We start from the raw sequence: 20,848 nt of genomic DNA, 5'->3' as shown, positions 1-20,848 counted from the left end.
CTTGCGGGCCTTGGCGGCACACAGAGACCCATTGCTCCCCCTCCCCACAAGGGACCCCAGAGACATGCTAGCAGCCAGCCGCTTCTGGGAGGGCATGGGGCCACAGAAAGGCAGGCAGCCTGCCTGAGCCCCACTGCGGAAGCACACCCTGGCCGGAGTCTGCACCTCGCACTTCCTCCTGCATCCCAACACCCTGCCTCAGCCTGGAGTGCCCTCCTGTACCCCAATCCCTTGCACCAGCCCGGAGCCCCCTCCTGCACCAAACTCCCTCCCAGAGCCCACACCCCTCACTCCTGTACCCCAACCGCCTGCCCCAGGTTTAGTCAATGCACACCCCACAGTTGAGAATGTAACACTGATTTGTGACAATCCCTGAAGGATTTTGGATCTATAAACCACAAATGACACTAATAAAGAGTAAAATTCATGAACTGGCCAATGGATTCTATGAGATTATGTGCAGTGTGACTATATGACCCCTGAACCCAAACTCCTGCCCCCTAACCCCTTGCCCCAGGCTCAGCCTGGAGCCCACTTCCACACTTCAAACCCCTCAGCTCCAGCCCATAGCCTGCACCCTCTCTGGCACCCCAACCCCATGAAAGTGAGTGAGAGTGGGGGAGAACGAGCAACACAGGGAGGGGGGAATGGAGTGAGTAGGGCAGGGCCTTGGGGAAGGGGCAAGGCCTCAGGGAAGGCAGGAGTAGATCCTGAGTTAGGGTGACCAGATAGCAAGTGTGAAGAATCAGGACAAGGAGTGGAGGATAATAGGTGCCTATGTAAGAAAAAGCTCCAAAAATCAGGACTGTCCCTATAAAATCGAGACATCTGGTCACCCTATCCTGAGTTGATCTTAAAGTCAAAAAGTGATCTTGTGCGTAAAAGGGTTGGAGACCACTGGTGTAGACACTACCTATGCCAACAGAAGAGATTCTCCCATTAGAGTAGGTAATCCACCTCCGCAAGGTGCAATAGCTAGGTCAATGGAAAATTTTTATCTATCACTGCCTACATGGGGATTTGGGTTGGATAACGCCACTCAAAAGGTGTGAATGTTTCCCACCCCGACCAACGCAGTTAAACTAACCTAATTTTCGAAGGTAGACCAGGTCTCAGTCTCAGAATGATTTAGACTGGAAGGAAAGGGACCCTTCTTGAGGGCATCATCATCAGTTCTTAGCCACTCGGCACTGTGGAAGGATTGATTTATAATACTCCTAAACAATCCCTAGCTGAACGGGATGTGTATTAGCTTTGAACATATCCGTTGAGGATATACCCTTGTTTAAATTCAACACAAAACATGGACCACTGCTGGAGTATACAACAGGATATTTCTGTCGGCACAGAAGGTTCAGTAAACAAGTTGTCTGTGCTGGAAGGAAAAGGTCCACAAAGGAATCACACTGTACAAATCTGTTAAGAGCAAAGGAATGAAGAACTTAAAAAGTTTAAATTTCTACCCTAAAAAAGGTGACATCAGTGTATGGAAACACTCTGAAATCAGTCTGCAAGCACAAGAACACTGTGACACCACATCAGCTGGTGACCATTAGCATCCATCTGCGGTTGCTTTCATTTTAAAAAGAAAAGCATTAGTAAATAGAAAAATTAACATGTTAGACACGGAGCAACAGAGACAACTATGTTCAAATTTGCCTTCAGCTTCACCCTACATAGTTTGCTAATAAAAATACATGAATCTCGCCTGCTATCAAACTTGTGAATCTCAACTCCATTTTCACACAGCAGTGTTAATGAGAAACCACTGCTCCCAATATAACTAAGAGTCCCATATTGTGCTGTTTGACTCATCCCATTTCATCTGAACATGCCTATTTGATGGAAAGTAAATGTGTGTTTGTACTGCTGCTTTTTATCACTACTTTACAGACTATTTAGTCTCCAAAAAAATCGTTACAAATGCCAAAATAACAAAAAAAGTTCTGATATAAAAGATAAATAAAAATGTGCACACCAAGTCACGAAACCCAAGATGTGGAAATCAATTCTGAGACTTTTTTTCTGCCATAACCTTGCTCCAAATGCAAGCTCAGTGCTCTCATGTTATTCAAGGGTAAAAATAAGGTATTGCCCCATTTCCATATAGACCTTTGAACTCTCTGTAGTAGCTCTTGTTTCTCTACTCATGCTGTTTTAAAGACTATTTTGGGTCTGGATTTGTTTGGTTGATTTTTGTAATAGATCTTTTGTTGAAGACCCCCATATGTTTGATCAATAATTAACAGGACCTGTTAAAAAGCATGGAGAGAGAGCCCCCAGAAAAACAGAGCAATAGAAGTCAGTCAGGAAGATCCAGTTCTTTCTCTCTTAGTTTTATATTTCCTTTAAATTTCAAAAGCAAGAATCTATTTGTTATTATTATTAATTATTATTATTATTATTATTTTTATTGGCATTACATTCCCTCTGGCAGTGACTCCTAGGTGGGAAGAGGGAGTGGGGGGTCTCCACGCACCGCTGCCCATAGATGCCGCCCCCACAGCTCCCATTGGCCACAGTTCCCAACTAATGGAAGCTGCAGAGTCGGCACTCAGGACAGGGGCAGCGCACAGAAACCCCCTGCCCCCTCCTCCACGGGGCTACAGGGACGGTGACGGCCGCTTCTGGGAGCAGCATGGAGCCAAAGCAGGTAAGGGAGCCTGCCTTACCTCCGCCGCCGCGCCAGACTGTTAGAACACAAAATCTCCCGGTTTGGCTGAAGTAGCCTCTGGGAGATAGCGCGTGATTCAAGGAGACTCTTGACAAAACCCAAGGTGGCATAGGAAGAATGTGGCAGAGCTCGGAAATGAACTCAGATTTCATGAGTTATACAAGAAATATGTAATTTTTCCTCAATAAAGAACTGGAGCTGGGAGAGAAGCTGGTGAAAAAACTCACCACCCAAGAACAAAGGTGCAGAAAGAGAACCAGTGAAGTATGTTGAAGGGATAGTGTCAAGATTGACAGGCCCAAAATACGACCTTCACCACTAAATTTGTAGCAGTCTGATCTTCAGGCAAATGGAACTACCAGTATCAGCCTTGTAGCACTTCCCCATATCTCTTGATGTTGCAACTTTAATTTTACTCTTTTAATCATAGAGAGCAGCCTGTGATTAGTAGAAGAGAGACACTTATCTTAATCATTGATCCCTTACTCATAGGTATGCAGATATGCAACCTCTTATTAACATTGGTGATGAGAACCTGCTGCATGGTAAAACTGGAATAAAGTACGGTAATTTCATCTGCTTTACAATGTCAAAGAGGTTGATGGTATATATTTATGAGAAAGACTATCATTATTGCTGGTGTCTACTTATATGTTGTGGAAATACTATATTGACAGCAAGTTGTGTGTGGGTGAGGTCACTTTCCTTATTATACCTTTAACATTGTGTGCAACGACCACCATGAGCAAATGCATCATCTTGTCGATGGTGGGATGGAACAGTGACATTAATGCAATGTTTGTCATTAACTTCCCCAGAAACATAGCTATGGAAATGTTCTTGGCAAAAATCTGATAATGGACCTGGTGACCTCAGCTGACTTTCATATCTCTCCATTAGAGGTATACCCAACAGGATCAGTTCATAGAAGAACTGATTATTAACTGATTTATTAACTCTTAGCCTTAATATCAATGTAAAGGCACTTGAACTGCTAAAATTTGATAAAAAAGCTAATGATGACTTTTTGGTGACTTTTGATGCAAAGGTCAAACTTCCTATTTGGAATTTTCTGTATCCAGTGGTCCATTAGGACTAGATATAGCAAGTGCCAAGATTCTAGCACCAGGAGAAAATGACGATTCACTGTGTCATTCCTTTTCTAGCATCTATATGTTGTTCCAGGAAAAAACTTTTTTTTTTCAAGTTCTTCTAACAAACCAGAGACTATCAACCTTCCAAACAAGGGAAGTAATATTGCTAAAATCCCATTTTATCACAGGACTTGATGGCATCAAAACATAAAATCTTTTACTCTTAAGTTACCTCATGAAATCTTACCTAGGTCAGCTGTGATCTAAAGCTCTTAGCATCTAATGTTTGATGATATATGTGAAACGTGTTTGCTGGACAAGTGTCTCCATTTCAGCATTCTCAGATGAAGGACTGAATGTATCTCCTCATCTCTAGAGGTGGCCCCTCCAGCTCAGCTTTGTTCTGTTGACATGCAGAGGACATTTTCCCCCCAGACATTCTCAAACCAGAACCTTTCACCAGCCCTAAATTCACACAATTTTCTTTTTTTTTAATCCCCATTTTGGCTAACGGACAGCTGAACAACAAACCCAGTGCTCTGTGCTGCATTATCTACAACCCTCCAACCTCCAGCACAGGATTCTCACAAGTCCCTATATCCTGTCTGATCAAACACTGCCTGTCAGAACAGATGGCATCATGTGCAGACCTGCCAATATCCGAGTCCTATGAACAGGGAATATCTGGGAGGGGGAATATGGGCACACTACATATTCCATAGCAACACACTGGCCTAGCAGCACTTTTCAGAGGGATACAGAGAGAAACTGTAAACAAGGAACAGAGTGTGTGCACACCCGTGAACAACCAAAGCTGTTTAGATCTAAATTCTAGCAATCTCCTCTAAAAAGAGATAGGAAAAATACACACTACGGACCAAACTAGAATCCACAGAAGGAGAGGAGCTATTAAATGCAGGTATGCAGCTTCTTGAAGGGACATTGTCACGGGCTAGCAGCTTCAGTGAGCTACCACAAAAAGATTTTGCCTCTAGACACTCAGGATCATATTCTATTAAAGTCTCAAGTGAAAAGGAACGTAGTTGTCTCTCCACATCATAAATGCTCTGTATGATTGGAAATCTCTGCAGACTCAGCTCACTTCAGCCCAGGACTCAAACAGCAGGGGTGTAAATTAGGACTGAAATACACTGGCAGAGCTACACTGGGGCGGGGGGTGGGGGGGAGGTGTGAAGCTTGCCCAGCCCCTGCTTGCCCAGTGCCTTGCTCCAAGCAGCACCATCACACCTTCACTTTCACACACAGCAAATTCACCAAAAAATGAAAGAGAAACGGAATTGTCAGTTTGCAAAGACTCCTTTGGCACCCCCCCCAAAATCCTGATCACTTAGCTATTTAGGGCTCTGTTATGAGCCAGAACCCCGTTGGGAAGGAGGGAGGCCCACTGTCCAAAGTGATGTAACTGGAAGCATTATTCCTCCCACAGATGTAACACCTTAACATTCAGGGGCTGGGGTACACGGCAGGGGCGCTTGCTGCCGTCGTACAGCAGCTACATCCAGTGCTACCTTCCTGTCAGCACCCCCACCCCTAAAGCTCCCCACCATGCTGGGAGCAAGTTGATCCCCGACTCCTACGAAGGTGTACTGGGACAGGAGGGCTCCCTGTGCCCCTCCCCCTTTCTAATGCCCCCACAGCGGGGAGGCAAATTTGAGCCCATAAGATCCAGAGAATGGACATTCATCATCATGACATTAGTTACAGTGTTAAAAATATCCAGAAAGTTGAGGAAAAAAGCTCAATGGATTTAACTCTGCTTCCCTGTGCAGTCAGTGGCAATAGTCTGCTTTTACACCAGCGTAACAGAGTAGGATGGAGCCCACTGCTGCACTGCGGTGCAACAACAGTGTGAAGTAAGCAAAGAAAGAGAGCAGTGGACAGTGTTACTTTAAGTTGAAATCCAATAAAACAGAGAGTAAAAAGAGGTTACAGGGTTGTAGGTCCCCCCAGTCCTGACGTCAGTTTCTTTGGCTTTACAATCACGTGTTCTCCCCTGTTGTGGTGCGTAAGATTCACACGGACAAAAGGGGAAATGGACTAACTGAATCGACAGGGGAAATGGTGACACTGACTCCTCACAAATGCTGTCAATTACACAAACAAACTGAAAAACAAAACAAAAAAAAGAGAAAATTCTCACAAATCCCATTCACCTGTGGTTCATTTTAGCAGTTACTTTTAAGAATAGTAAGTAAACAGCAATCAGAGGGATGGATTCTTTTTTCTTTTTTTTAAATCAAACAATACACTACTGTGTTAAATACAAACTATGAGCAAAATAAAGGGAAAACAGCATTTTTCTTTTGCACAGTAGTTTCAAAGCTGTATTAAGTCAATGTTCAGTTGTAAACTTCTGAAAGAACAACCATAACATTTTGTTCAGTTACAACCAACCTCCATTCCCGAGGTGTTCAGAACTCTGAGGTTCTACTGTAGTTGGGCATAGCGTTTTCAGTGACAGTGGCAGGGGAAAGAAGGCATTTTTAAGACATTTGTCTCCTTCCATCCTCTATGACATTTGCTCTAAAAGTCAACTGGTTCTTGGTTGCTGTGGACTTTTTACAGGAGGCCAAGTGCAGAGAAAGAGTGACTAGCTATTTTCCTCCTCTAGCCCCATGCTCTGGTGAGCTCATTACAGGCTGTACGTACAGAAAAACCAAGCACGGATTATTCAGGACTCTCTATTTTCTTGGGCTTTTGGGAGAGTAAACAAGAGAAATTCAAACTGCTTAGCACAGTGCAACAAAAGGATTCCTCTGGCAGAGCAGCAGGGCATGGTTAATTCCTTCAGCAGGCAAAAGAAACCTAGACGTGTATTGCATTTGCTGTCTTATGCTTCAAAATTAGGACAGTTACTAATTTATTACAGTGTGGGTTTTACTCTAAAATCACGCCACCCCATCCAAGGAACAGCTGAATTACTTCTGAAAATCATACATAATTAAGAAAGCCTAAGGAGGGCAATGCAATGCCAGACAGCGACCATATGCTGACAATGGAGTTTCTCTGCTTGCACATATGATGTAACTGAGGGCAGAATTTGACCCCCTAAATGCTATTGGGGGTGGGGGGAAAAGGAGACCCTAGTATCACTGACATCAGTGAGTGTGCTGGGGTGCGAGTGAGGGCATTTGTCCAATAGTATCAGTTAATACTAGATTGTTACCTATCGGTGTATGTAGCGGCCTCCTCAGTTTCTCTGGGGAACTGATTAAATATTTTAATGGGTCTTTGCCATCTTTTAAACCTATTATTTTAGTATGTGAAATGGCTAAATAAAAGAGAGGAACTTTAAATCTGAAAGCATTTGCATTCAGCTTCTTTCAAAGACTAGGATTTATTCTTTAGTCTAGACACAGGAATAAATGTACATGATTATGGGCACTGCTTGTTATAATGCACTATTCTGTTTGGGTACTTGAATACGCATGAACAGAACAGCATAGAGCCAGGCAGTGTACTACCGGAACAGGCTGTGCATACCACCTCTCGCACTGCTGTCACTGCACCTGAATCCCTACCTGCAGCTCCCTTGCTGTCCTAGCACTGTGCACTCCTCAGCTGAGGCGGCTAATTACACCACCTAAGTGCCTTTCACTTGTGATGTGCCTAATCTGAAAACAAATCACCAAGATAAACAAAGAACATTCTATTACCATGGAGAAGTTTCATATTCACCAAAGGGCACCTCCTGAGGTGTGAGAATACTTCAGCTATGTCCCCTATGCTCCTTGGTGACTACGGAGGCTGTCAATAATGGTGCTAATTAATTCCAGCTGTGATGGTGTGTTCTGTGAGAAGGACTCTGCTCAGCAGAACTGGACCAGAATCATCAGCTTGAGTTATACAAAGCTTTCAGGAGATAACTTTCAGTCACCACTACCTTGACCAGAGTCAAACAGAGAGATCCCAAAACTATTCTCCTAGATCATTCTCCAAGAGAAGAGAATATATTTGGGGGTCTAGTACAAAGCTTCCTGCAGTGAGAACACTTACTACATTTACACAGCTCCATAAATGTGCATAGTGCTTTTTTGACCAAACGTAAAGACCTTGCCCTGAAAAACTTACAGTCCAGGCACTTCCATGGGCTTTGAAGATGTAAACACATGATCAAATTAGTCTTGAATGTCTGAGAATTAAAAGGCCAATTTACAGGTGTCAATGCACTTAACCTTACATACAATGCCTTCTTCATTAGTGCTTTAATGTTGTTGCTGTAATTGGCAGGGATCTTTGGGAAGCCTAAGATTTGGTAAATAGGAGGGAAGAACATTCAAAGTACCATTCTGCTGCCAAATTTGCCATCAGAGGAAGTTCTGTGTAATAAATGTTAGTGATACTAGATCAGTAGTGTCATATTTACAACTGGCACTTTCATAGGAAATGTCATTGGAATTAATGCTGTACCAGCCCTGACCCTAATTCTTCCTGACAAGAGATCTAGAAGGAGGCAGGCAGGGGAGTGGAGAAGATATCAGGTGGCTGGTCCAAAACTGGCATGATGGACAGTGTCTCTTTTTCTGTGATCACCACAAACCTCAGAGTGGGACAAAAAGAAAAGGGCAGAAAAAAAGAGATCTGACCCAGAGAAATAGTAACACTGCTGCATGTGCCTCCCCTCTCTCAGTTCACCAGCTTCCACTAAGAGGTAGGATATGTTTGCAGGTCCCACTGCAGTGTTAGTTTACATCATTCTATATGGATTCCATTACCTGACTGGCATAATGGTCACCTGGTAGGCTTAACATTTAATAAATTCCCTATATTCCCTTTTTTTCCCCAATCATTTCAATATCACTTGAAAGCAGGCAGTATAAGATTCAAGAAATGGTGTTCATGATATTTACATATTCCCTTTTGATACTCGTTCCCTGTCTCACATGTCCCTTACCACATCCACTGAGCAGCCTCACATCACCAAGGAAAGTTCCTTTAATACAGGGGGTATTTGCTATTAAAGGGTCTATTCATCTCTAGGTGTGCAAGAAATTTATGTTTCCAACCTCCACCAAAGTTAATGGGAGTTTTGAGCATTAATTTTTCTTTCACTGAGGAAACAGGCCTCATTGGTTTACACTGAAGGATGGCCTCAAAGTATTTTAAATGTTAACTTTGTCCTTTTATATTTGCCGGTCAAGAACACCGAAAAACCTGACAAGAGGCCCTTAACAATTAACAGGAAGTCAGAGAAGTGCTGGGTCCAGAGGACCACAGATCTGGTTTAATGACAACAGAAGAAGACAGGAGGAAGAGAAGTCCTCTCTCTTTCTGTTTTTCAAGGAAGTGCTAAAATAACCCATTAAAAATAAAGTTCAACACAAATACAAATACAACCAACAATAGGGACCCTACTTGAACAGCTAAAGGCAAACACTGCCTCTTTTTCCTTAATAATATTTAACTTACAGAACAAGGTTTGTTTTCAAAGGACACTTAAGTCCTCCCATTTAACGCTGTTTCGATGTTACGTCCCTGCTCCATTAGGGAACAGGCTCATTTAAAGTTGTGCAATGCTCCCTTACAATGTTGTTTGGCTGCCTGCTCTGTCCACTGCTTGTAGGATTCTCTGGAAGAGCAGCGACTTTACAAGGGAGCATTGCACAACTTCCTCTTCTCCACCACCTCCCCCTCCTCTCCCAGCGCCTCCCCCACCGCCAAACAGCTGTTAGGACTTTCTCTGAGGGAGGAGGAAGAGCGGGGATGAGGCATGCTCGGGGAAGGAGGCGCGAGGCGGGGGGGGGGGAGCTTCGCTGCTGGTGGGTGCAAAGCACCCTTTAATTTTTCACTGTCAACCAGGACTGAACCCTGCCAGCATTCAGGAGGCTCGAAGGGAAGGGGGAAGAGCTTCACAAACATCACTGCTGGGCATAGTATTAAATTGTTTGTTTAATACTGTTTAAAACTTATACCTGTATTAAATTACTGGTTAAATTTTTTTTTACTGTTTATGCATATAATACCTTTTGTCTGGCAAAAAAAAATTTCCTTGGACCCTAACCCCCCCATTTACATTAAATCTTATGGGAAAATTGGATTCGTTTAACATTGTTTCGCTTAATGTTTCATTTTTCAGGAACATAACTACAACGTTAAGTGGGGAGTTCCTGCAGAGTCCAAACATTCAGTAGTCAGTCTTCGCTGCACCCCCTGGGATAGGGGAACATTAATCCCACTTTACAGGTGAGGGAATGGAGGCCTAGAGCCCAAGTGACAGAGTGCAGATTAAAACTCAGACCTGTGCTTAAGCCATTAGACCACATTGCGCTAAACTCACCTCCCCAAGGGCTGCAGTGAACATGCACAATTGTTTTTGGCTAAGATCACACATTGCCCATCTAGATTCTTTATGGCCTGCAACATTGTAGTATCTGAGCATCTCAGAACTATAAATGAGGGAACAGTCCTCTAGGTCACTCCTGTGAGATAGGAAAGTATAAGCCCCATTTTATAGATGGGGAACTAAGATAAAGTGATTGATTTATCTAAGGGCCACACAGAATCCATGGCAGAGCTAGGAACTGAACCTCGATCCCCAGCATCTCAGTCACAAGATCATACTTCATTCCTATGCCCAAAACCTTTGAGCCTGACCTTTATTCAAGCAAACCCTGAAATCTACTGTAAATTTCTGAACTTCAGACAGTACAATGTGTTGCTCAATATCCTTTTTCTTTGATTATACATGATTCACATGTGCAACATATTATGATGTTTCATTATAGTTAGAATTCATAATATTATACAGCAATCCTGCGGTCTCTTTGGTTGCTGAAGTGCTGGGAAGACCCAGAAGTGTAAATGCAAATAGAATACCTGCATCAGGCAGTCTGTACTCTACTGCAGAGATAGCTGCATTTCGGTGATTCACTGTATACACAAGACCAGATCACAGCCTCCCAAGGGAATCTCATAGGAAGGATGAAAATACTGTGGAATTTCCCCAAATTTTTCTGGAGACAGATGGGGAAGGTTTTCCCCTTACTGGAAAATATAATGACTTGGTCACTAAGACCTGAAGATCCTTGGTAATCTGACAAACACACAAGGCCATCCATATAGATGCCCACATACATTCCTCCTGGCTCCACCAGAATTGCACTGGCAGGACTGCCCCCAGAACCTCCCCAATGGAGAGTTTCACAGGCAGATGAAGGTTGCCTTGATTTTTTTCCATGACCACAAAATGGACTGCAAGGGGAGAGGAGAACTGATGCCTGCCCAGCCAGTGGCTCCCTCACCCAGCCCCTCCCCACAAGGGGATCCTGGTCTTTCAAAGAGGTCCCAGAAATGGGGAGAATATGCACTGTGGAAGCAGCTTACACTCACCCTTCCATGTGAGAAGGGCTAGAGGCAGAGAGTCTCTTCTCAAGATCTCAAGGGGACCACTGGGGTCTATAGCACATCCAGAAGAAAGATGCCATAAGAATAGAAGATACCATCAGTCATGTTTCTTCTAACATTTTATATTTACACAGTTCATAATATCAATTACGACTTCTAGGTCAGACATTTCCTGACACATTAGACCAGCTAGACTAGGACCCCCCAGACCCTCAACTCCATCAGCTGGTCATTAAAAGCCACAGAATCCACAGCGTGAAGAGATCATTCATGCTTAATTAATAACAATAAACATATGTTTACTTTATACAAGAAATAGAGCATGTCCATTTCTCCAGTACATTAAATCCATCCAAACAGGGAGATTCCATGTTTGGAAAATACTATATGAAGTGTCATTCTCAGATCTCTGCTATCTAATCAACACGCAAAGAACTTGGGTGGTGAAATGACAACTTCACACAGTATAGCAAAGATGCTCTACTGTGGGAGGGAATGAGGTCTAGTGGTTAGCATAAAGACTAGCATCCTCAGGTTTCTGAGACTATTCTCAGCTCCATCACCAGCTTTCTGGGTGATCAAAGACATGTTACTTCACATTCCTTTACCTCCTCTTTCCCCTCTGAAAACTTGTAAAACAATGTTAACTTATCTAACAGGTGTGTTATGGGATTGTAGTAATATTCTAAAAGGGCTAGGAGATCCTTGGATGGAATGAGCTACAGAAACGCAAAATATTATCTGTAATATCAATCTTACTTCATTTAATGAACACAGGTGGTTTATACCTCCTAAACCATTACATTAAAAACCTGTCAGTAAGATCATACAGCAAGAGGAAAAAAGTCAGTACACAGCCACATTCTATTCAGCACATCGGAAACCAACAATCACATGCAAATTTCTCTCATATTTAATCTGTTAAAAACAAGCATCACCTTTTGTCTCAAGAGAGAGCCATGATCCAATAATTTTTTCAACAGAAAAACAAGTGGATTGGTGGGGTGAGGGGAGGGAGAGGGGACAGTTTTTCCAAGATGGCTAACATAAATGGGTCCTCTCTAATACTGAAATGAAAACACAGGATTGGAATGCATCATGAAAAGATATGTAAGCACGTACACATTCTGAAAATTAATACTCCACAGTCAAATAGATCATTAAGTTTCTCTGCCTAATTGTCTCCCTATTCCTCACTGTTTCTGACTTCTATAGAAAACCTTTCTGCTATAGAACCTTAGCCAAAAAAAAAACTAAATTATAGAAAAGCCAATGACATCTCCATTCAGTCTAATTCTTTAGCTGTATTCCAGTGTTAATGTACAAATGATCTGGGACCGTCTCAATACTATCTGCTTACTTAAAATTATCTTCCTTAGCTGATACAGCAAACATCTTACTGACAAGAAACAAAGGCACCAACAAATATTCAAACATATCACACAACTTATGAACGACAGTTAAAAATTCCACCAATCATTTCCCTCTCTCACTAGGTGTTTTTCTCTTAGATATATGTTCTCCCTTCACTCCTGCTCAATTTATCAGCATTCAGACATAATTGATGCAAGTCTCAGTCTTGTTTGATGTTTATACGCCACTATGCTTATAGCCTATTTTTTAAAGTTTCTTTATTGTACTAATGTTTTAATAATAAAATCTATTGGTTTCTTTTCTAAGGTTAAAAAGAAATGAAAACGCAAACAGATTCACAGGCATAAATGACAATTTCCATTCTTTTTGCTCGTTCATTAAGCAGAATGCCTACCTTTCCCAATAGTCATAATCTGCAGTGATCCTGAGATGCTAATAAAGAGCACTGTGCCCTAAAAGCAGCCCTACAGTACATCTCTCAGTAACTTAAGCACCAGTAAACTCTCCACCCTCCCAAACGGCTTCTCTGTGTGACCTAGCACAGACGACAACTGCTACCCCTATTCCAAAATAAAAGCCTAGTCTGCACTCAGCTGAGCAACGTCTGTCCTTCTGAGACTGTTCTTTCACTTCCCTCTTTCTTTTAAGAGAGTCATGACATAAGAACAGGATCCAGTAGGACATTTGTCAAAAAGAAAACCCAGATCACTCCTGCCCACTTTTCTGACTGTTTTCTAGAAAACTAACAGAGCTAACCTGAGGGATCCATTTATGTCTTGTCTGCCATGCTCAACACTGTGTTGTTATTATTATCAGCTATCTGTAGCTCCCAGGAGCCCTCGTCCTGGCCCAGGACAGCATTGTTTTATCAGAGCACATTATAAATTCAAAAGGGCATGACAAGGACCTTTACTGTCTTCTATATGCCCCAAAGGTAGAAGCCTATTTCTTTTCTCTCCTTTTTCAAGTGAATGCTCGGTCAATTAAATGAATTTTACTTTTCATCACCAAGGCAGCGAGATTCATAGAACACAAACCCGAATGGACAATTAAGCATGCAATGAAGTCTGAATTCAGGAAAACACAATGTGTTTGCTAGTTTAATCCTCTTGAGACATTAGAAAAAGCATCCCCTTCAATTTTGTAATTTCCTTGTTTGTAAGTGGCTTGCTACACACACAATATCACAGCTGCAGAAAGACTGCAGCATAGCAAATCTTCCCCTATCTTGTCAAAATAGCACAGTGGCTATAGTGTATAACTGGAATGGCAGAGGAAGGTCTAGAAAATTTCTAGTTTTCACCTAATCATTTCCAAGTTCTCAAGATCTTTATAAACAAACTGAGAAACAAAACAGGATTAATGCAAAGTGTAGTATGGCTACGTTAGACTAAACATCTCCTTCGCTGTAAATAACACTTAAGAGTATCCAAGAGTAAAATTCATTTTTCTTCTCAGGCCTTTGGCTGGGATGGGTTTACTGTGTTCGCTATCAGTGGTGGTGTTTTATTATTAATAAATTATTCTATTTTTCTTTGAAGGGGGATTAAGCAGGCTATTATTATTATATGATGAATGTCTGTGTGTGTAGTGGGCCCCATTCTAAACAAGAATCAATAAGCAGCAGCTTGAGATTTGTGTTATTAGTATAAAGCACTCAAAGCTACTATGCTAAGGGAAAGCTATGTGGTAAATAATTCAGGTCACAAAAGTATGAACCCAAATCCTCAGGGGTTTTTTTAGCCCTGTCCTTACAGGTAAAATTCCCTTCAAAATCCAAGAGGACTTTGCTTGAATAAGGAGCAAGGTTCACACTGACCCCTTTCTCCTATGGCAAACTGTCAAAAGGCCACAAAAGTTTTTCTTGCATACCCCACTTATTGGTTAAAAGAGATTTCCCCCATTCTGCACAGAGACAGGCATCATCCTGCAGGGATGGGTGCTGCGCTGCTAGCCCCCTTTCTCCTTGCAATAGCCACACTGATACTGGCTGCTCAGAGCTTCCAGCTATCAGACCTCCCACCTGGATTTCTACCGCCCGAACTTCACCTCCTATCCATCGCTTAGCCCTGCTCCAGGAAGTGCCCAATCCAACCAGAGATCCTGTTTGGGGGTAGGGAGAGAGAATATCTGGGCACCCACCCTCCCCCCAGTCACACAAGAAAAGGGGTTATCCTCCATGCATGGACCACTGTGGAACTATCTGGTCCTGAGGATGACTTCAAGATTTGGTGTATGGAGTTGAGATATAAAACATAGCGTTTAATGGCAAACAATATCAGACTAGAATTTCGTAATGATCAGTGGGATTAAAAATTATGTATCAGAGACTTTGTTTACTAACAGTTTTGTTCTCTTATGACACGACTGTCATTTCCAATCGGTCTACTTTTCTGAATAGGAGAAAATGACTACATTGTAATGTTGATCATTAACCTTTAGTCACTGCTTGATCGCGTGCTTAACCTGATCCTTTCTGAAACTTGAATTTACAAGTCCAGGTAGTTAGAGCTTCATCCAAAGCTCATTGCAGTCAATGGAAAAACACTGATTTCAACAAGCTTTGGTTCAAGCCCTCCTAGGCCTAAATCCAGGAAAAGCAGAACAGTGGGGATTTCTGAGAGTAAATTAAACGTACATTTATGTCCAAGGGCCTCCCTCCATTCCATATCCAATGAAAGACCATCATGCAATGCCATACGAAGATAGCAACCGACTAGGCCTGCAATTATTGGCTCTTTCATGCTGAAAATGTATTTCTCTCAGGGATACAAGTACATCTGCATAATTAGCAAAGGCAGTTACACAAAAAATAATTAGGTTGCTGAAAGCCAAAGAGGGGAAAAAACTGTAATTTTTGCATCAAGAGGTTGACTAATTATACGTAAAAAACAAAACAGATACCTCAAGAATCATCGAGAAATCTAACATTCACCTTAGCTCTATTTTCTGCCTGTAAGGCTTTCTAGTAACCTAGCAACATACTTACAAAGATGAAATCCTCCCCTCTGTCTGCTATATAAACAAAATCCACTTCAAATTACTATTCAGACCTTCTCTTCCTCCCTTCCCCCCCCCCCACAACTGTTGTTTTATTCATAATACTATTAAGTCTTAAATCAAAGTCCAGATTGACAGGGAACAATATGAAGTGTTTCTCAACATCAATTTGAGGAAATTGTGATTAAACACAGTGTTAAAAAAAATGTTGGAATTGTTATTTGGAAAAATATTCAATGGCTCAAATTCTGATCACAGTTAACACTGGTGTAAACCCACTGGCTTCAGTAGTGTTTCTCTAGATTTATATCAGGGTTACTGATAGCAGAACATATCCCATTATTTTGATCAGTGTTACTCGTAAACTGAATGTCTCACTATTCAGACTAAAAAACGTTGCTTATCTGCTATGAAATCTGTTTGTTCAAGACAGTCCTAAATGACTTACAGCGCACTTCCCCAAAAGTACTCTCAATATATATAAACTCTCACTCCAGCTGCTGATTTCTTTTACATAAACATCGGTGATCTGATAAATATATCTATATCCAAGTCAACATATTTTGAGAGCTAAAAGATCGGTTTCAGCTATAGTTTTCCATTGTCTGATTCTCTTGGGCACATACCACTTTCAGTGAAAATCATCATTTCCTTTCTGCCTGATTAATTCCCCTGCACATCAGCATAAGGCAGGCTTGACAACCATTTCTGAATTCTGTCATAGTGAGCACAGGTCAGTGCTCCTGGGTAGCCAGGACTCTATTACGAACCGCCCCGTTCGCCAAATGTACACTCACAGCTACCCACCAGAAAGGCCTCGGGCATGGTTTCAAAACATGGTTCTAAAGTGTGTGGACATAGGTAACTTCATTTGTTCTCACCTGTCTTATAACCATGCTAGAGGGCCATGCTCTAACCCTGGACGATAGCAAGGCTAAAAGAGTGGGTGAAATCCTGGCTCACTAAAATCAATAGGAATTCTGCCACTGACTTCAGTGTTGCCAGCATTTCAACAGTTTTCTAACATGATCATCACAGGAATTTTCTGTCTAGACACATCGACATAAACCACGTTATAACATGCTTTGGGCACAGTGATGTTTAAACATGGTGATTTCTGTAGTGAAGACAGGGACTTACTGTCTTCAAAAATGGCATTTAATCCTGTTTACAGGAATCTGTACGGAACAGTGGTTTTCAACCTTTTTTTTATTTGCAGGGCCCTAAAAAATTTCTATTGGAGGTGCTGACACTTTGGAAATCTTAGGCATCATCTGCAGACTTCCAGGGGTCTGCAGAGCACAGGTTGAAAACTACTAGTGTAGAGGAAGTCTGAGGCTTTATCTACATGGAGCCTTTCCCCCATGACACGGCTGTAGCAGCCTGGGGGCTAATATTAGTGCAGACAAGCCACTGGTCTGGGCTAACTCTAGTACTGATGGAGCTGCATCAGCCGCACCATTATCCTGCTCAGATAATAGCTTATTTAAACTGCTGCCAGCTGACCTACACTCTCTCATTCCCACTACTGCAAGAGGAGACACACAGTGCAGACACAGCCTAAAAGGAGCAGTCTTCATGATACTAAGGTAGACAGCCTGGCAATAAGCACGGCCATCTGCCAAACTCCAAAAGGGATCAGCAGATTCGTGAAGCCGTTTCCTGTGAAAAGCTAAGCTTTGGGGTGCATATTATTTATTACCTTTTCCGTAAACTCAGGTGGATGTTGATAGTATCTCCTTGGTTCTAAAAGCAGGGATAAAACAGAACCTCTCTGGACAACAAGTTTGTCTTTAGGCCAGGATGAAATGTGTGATCAAGGCGGAAGATAAGTCACATTTAATGTCTAATACCATTGCTAGAGGGCATCATCTGAACATAAAGATTTATTGCACAAATTTTGTTCATACATTGGATAGAGAGAGGAAAGGAGGATACTAGGGGTGGGGTAGTCAAGCAGAGGGGATGAATCTGCCTACAACACCAAGGGAAATTGAAAAGTCTGAGAATTTTCTTCTCAGTTCACTCACCACACTCTCTCATACACAGGTGTTTTGCTTATACCTATGAGTAGTTATGCTTCCATTAAAAAACAGCAAACATATTTAACGTGGTGTTTTAAAAACAATAATCAAGAAAATAATATATTGTGTGTGTTTAGTGAATCAGGACAAGGTGAATTTCAATAAGTCAAGAACAGTTATTTAGAAAAGACCCATCTCTCTTCCTCCATTTATCTACTTCATGATACTTTCACAGTTTTGGTGCCTGTAGCCATGGTACCTGAGGCACCTGTGAGACTACACAAAGTGCTGAGATGTTAAAGAATGTCCTGGGGGCTAGAGCAATCTCCTAAGGGCCTGAGGTTAGGCAGGTTAAGGAGCTGATACCCTTCTCAGTTATATCCAGGGTATAATAATTACACAGCTAAAGTCTTGCTCTTGAAATCTGAAACAATTCCCTTTTTTCTACTCTCCAGCAAAACGTATTCTTAAGGGCGACTCAGTCCTTGAATACTAACTATTGTCCTAGCCATATAAGATTGTGATCCATCTGATTTTCCTCCAGAACTGCCCTTATATTATTCAGATAATCCACTTGCAAGCTGAGCTTGTGGCATGTTAATAGGTTCCAAGGCAGCTTCCAATGGCAATGAATCATCACCATCTCACACCATTTCAGTGCAGTGGAGCTCTAGTGAGACAATGTGGTAACATGACATCACAACACCATGATGCACAAGTATGTCCCAACAAACTCCAACAAGTGCCAGCACTGCATAGGACATAACCAGCTAAACTCTTTTTAAGGAGAACCTGCCTTAGATACATCCAGAGTCCACATTAGCATCTCTCACTAAGACAAAATGGACCCCATTCATCCACATTCATGGAAAAAAGGGTAAACAGTGAGGTGGCAAAACTTGCAGATGATACAAAACTACTCAAGATAATTAAGTCCCAAGCAGACTGTGAAGAGCTACAAAAGGATCTCTCAAAACTGGGTGACTGGGCAACAAAATGGCAGGTGAAATTCTATGTTGATAAATCCAAAGTAATGCACCTTGGAAAACATAATCCTAACTATACATATACAATGATGGGGTCTAAATTAGCTGTTACCATTCAAGAAAGAGATCTTGAGAGTCATTGTGGACAGTTCTCTGAAAACAACCACTCAGCATGCAGAGGCAGTCAAAAAAGCGAACAGAATGTTGGGAATCATTAAGAAAGGGATAGATGATAACACAGAGAATATATTGTCTTTATATAAATCCATGGTACGCCCACAGCTTGAATACTGCATGCAGATGTGGTCGCCTCATCTCAAAAAAGATATATTAGACTTGGAAAAGGTACAGAAAAAGGCAACAAAAATTATTAAGAGTATGGAACGGCTTCCGTATGAGGAGAGATTAATAAGACTGGGACTTTTCAGCTTGGAAAAGTGATGACTATGGTGGGATATGAGAGAGATCACGAAAATCATGATTGGTGTGGAGAAAACGAATAAGGAAAAGTTATTTATACCTTCTTATAACACAAGAACCAGGGGTCACTAAATGAAATTAATAAGCAGCAGGTTTAAAACAAAAAAAAAGGAAGTATTTTTTCATACAGTGCAAAGTCAGTTTGTGGAACTCTTTGCCAGAGGATGTTGTGAAGGTCAGGACTATAACAGGGTTCAAAAAAGAACTAGATAAATGGAAGATAGGATGGACTAACAGGATAGACAGTGTCCCTAGCCTCTGTTTGCCACAAGCTGGGAATGGGCGACAGAGGATGGATCACTTGATGGTTACCTGTTCTGTTCATTCCCTTTGGGGCACCTGGCATTGGCCACTGTTGCAAGACAGGATACTGGGCTAAATGGACCTTTAGTCTGACCCAGTATGGCCGCTTTTATTTTCTTTGTCTAACTTCACTGACATCAATTAAGTTAGATCGGGGTGAATTCATAAATTTAAAGTAACTTGGTGAACCATTGCAGTGTTTGATAAAGGTGTAAATTTTTCCTTCTAGATATAGACAAGAACATTGGTTCTCAGTTACATTCTTCTGAACAACAAAAAACATCCTTTATGGTGACGAAACGTCAGTTTCTCCTCCACTGTAAACAAACACAATTTTCCCCATACTCAGCTTAGTGTTTTATCCCACTCCAACAGACAATGAAGTGCATGAACTAGACTTCACCATTCCCAGATGTACAGGAAAAAATATAACATTTTGGAACGAGGCATACAACTTATTTTATGAATTTCCACAACACTGATAATTTACAAAAAAATGGAGACCATCACAGTATTCTACTTACCACCTGCACCCTGGATCATGTTTCCAGATTTTTGGACCTCATCGAATTTTGTAAAAATTACATTCAACCTGTTTGAAAGTTAAAGAAAATGCATTACACAATAAGTAACCAAAGTGAATTACTGTGGCCCCTGTAACTTAAGAGTGCTAATTAAGGGAATAAATCTGCTCCCACTGAAGTCAATGGGACTTTTGCCATTGACTTCTATGAGAACAAGATGAGGACCTAAACTATTTTATGTATGACACATATATACAATATTTGATTATTAATAAACAAAGAGGAATCAGAGAAAAGACAGAGACACCAGGTGACACATTATAGGCAGGACTGGCAGCACTGCTTTTAGTAAAGTTGCAATTCCCATTACAAAACTCTGTTTCCTGTTGCTTATGACTTCGCTGTACTTTAACCATTTGCAGAATTGTTGATAAAGGAGAAATCTTGGGTTTTAAAGAACATTCTTGTTTGGCCTTGACATTTCTTTTCTGTTCCTGCCTTGTTTTCACCTTTGCATTTTCACTGCAGCAGGAGATCTTTAGCCCAGCACAATATGCCAGCCTATGGAGTCGAGTCCTCAGATAGACTGTGGCAGACCTTTATGAGGGTGCACACGGAGGCCAGGGGAGATACTGCAGCCTACACAGCCACCCCACATACCAGATCTTGATGAAACAATTCCTTCCCAAGCTTCCCTTGGGCTAATGCAGCTCCACACCACCCCTGCTTGGCCCAGGGACTAATTGGCACAATCTGACCTTTAATGTCAAAACATTCTACTAAGCAAAACCAAAAAACTTCTCACTATGCCAAGCATTCATTGCACGTAACATAGACATGCTGTAAGCTTGAAAGCAAAACACAGAACAATTCATTGCAACTCATATTAGCCCATTTTATAGACATGGAAATTGAGGCTGTGAGGTTAAGAGACAATAATATAAATTATAATGATCCCTGACGGGCTGCAAAAAGTCCCTTGTTCTGGAGTTTCAGACTGTGCACACTGCAATGGTCAGAGTGT

General features: G+C 41.7%; 1 protein-coding gene across 40 annotated transcripts in view; it reads right to left on the bottom strand.

Moving 5' to 3' along the window:
- The window catches only part of CLASP1 (cytoplasmic linker associated protein 1), a 292,383-nt gene that overhangs the window by 164,408 nt on the left and 107,127 nt on the right, over window positions 1–20,848 (bottom strand). For 39 of the 40 annotated variants that reach the window (XM_030581023.1, XM_030581026.1, XM_030581025.1 and 36 more), the window contains one exon: window positions 19,825–19,892. In XM_030581023.1, the coding sequence (XP_030436883.1) occupies window positions 19,825–19,892 (68 nt within the window). Of the gene's footprint in view, window positions 1–12,901; window positions 13,004–19,824; window positions 19,893–20,848 lie in introns of those variants that run through there. The other variant, XM_030581055.1, reaches the window with a different exon arrangement.

The sequence above is a fragment of the Gopherus evgoodei genome, chromosome 11, assembly GCF_007399415.2.
Source record: "Gopherus evgoodei ecotype Sinaloan lineage chromosome 11, rGopEvg1_v1.p, whole genome shotgun sequence".
In the NCBI taxonomy this organism is placed as follows: Eukaryota; Metazoa; Chordata; order Testudines; family Testudinidae; genus Gopherus; species Gopherus evgoodei.
This window is presented reverse-complemented; position numbering and strand designations above follow the sequence as displayed.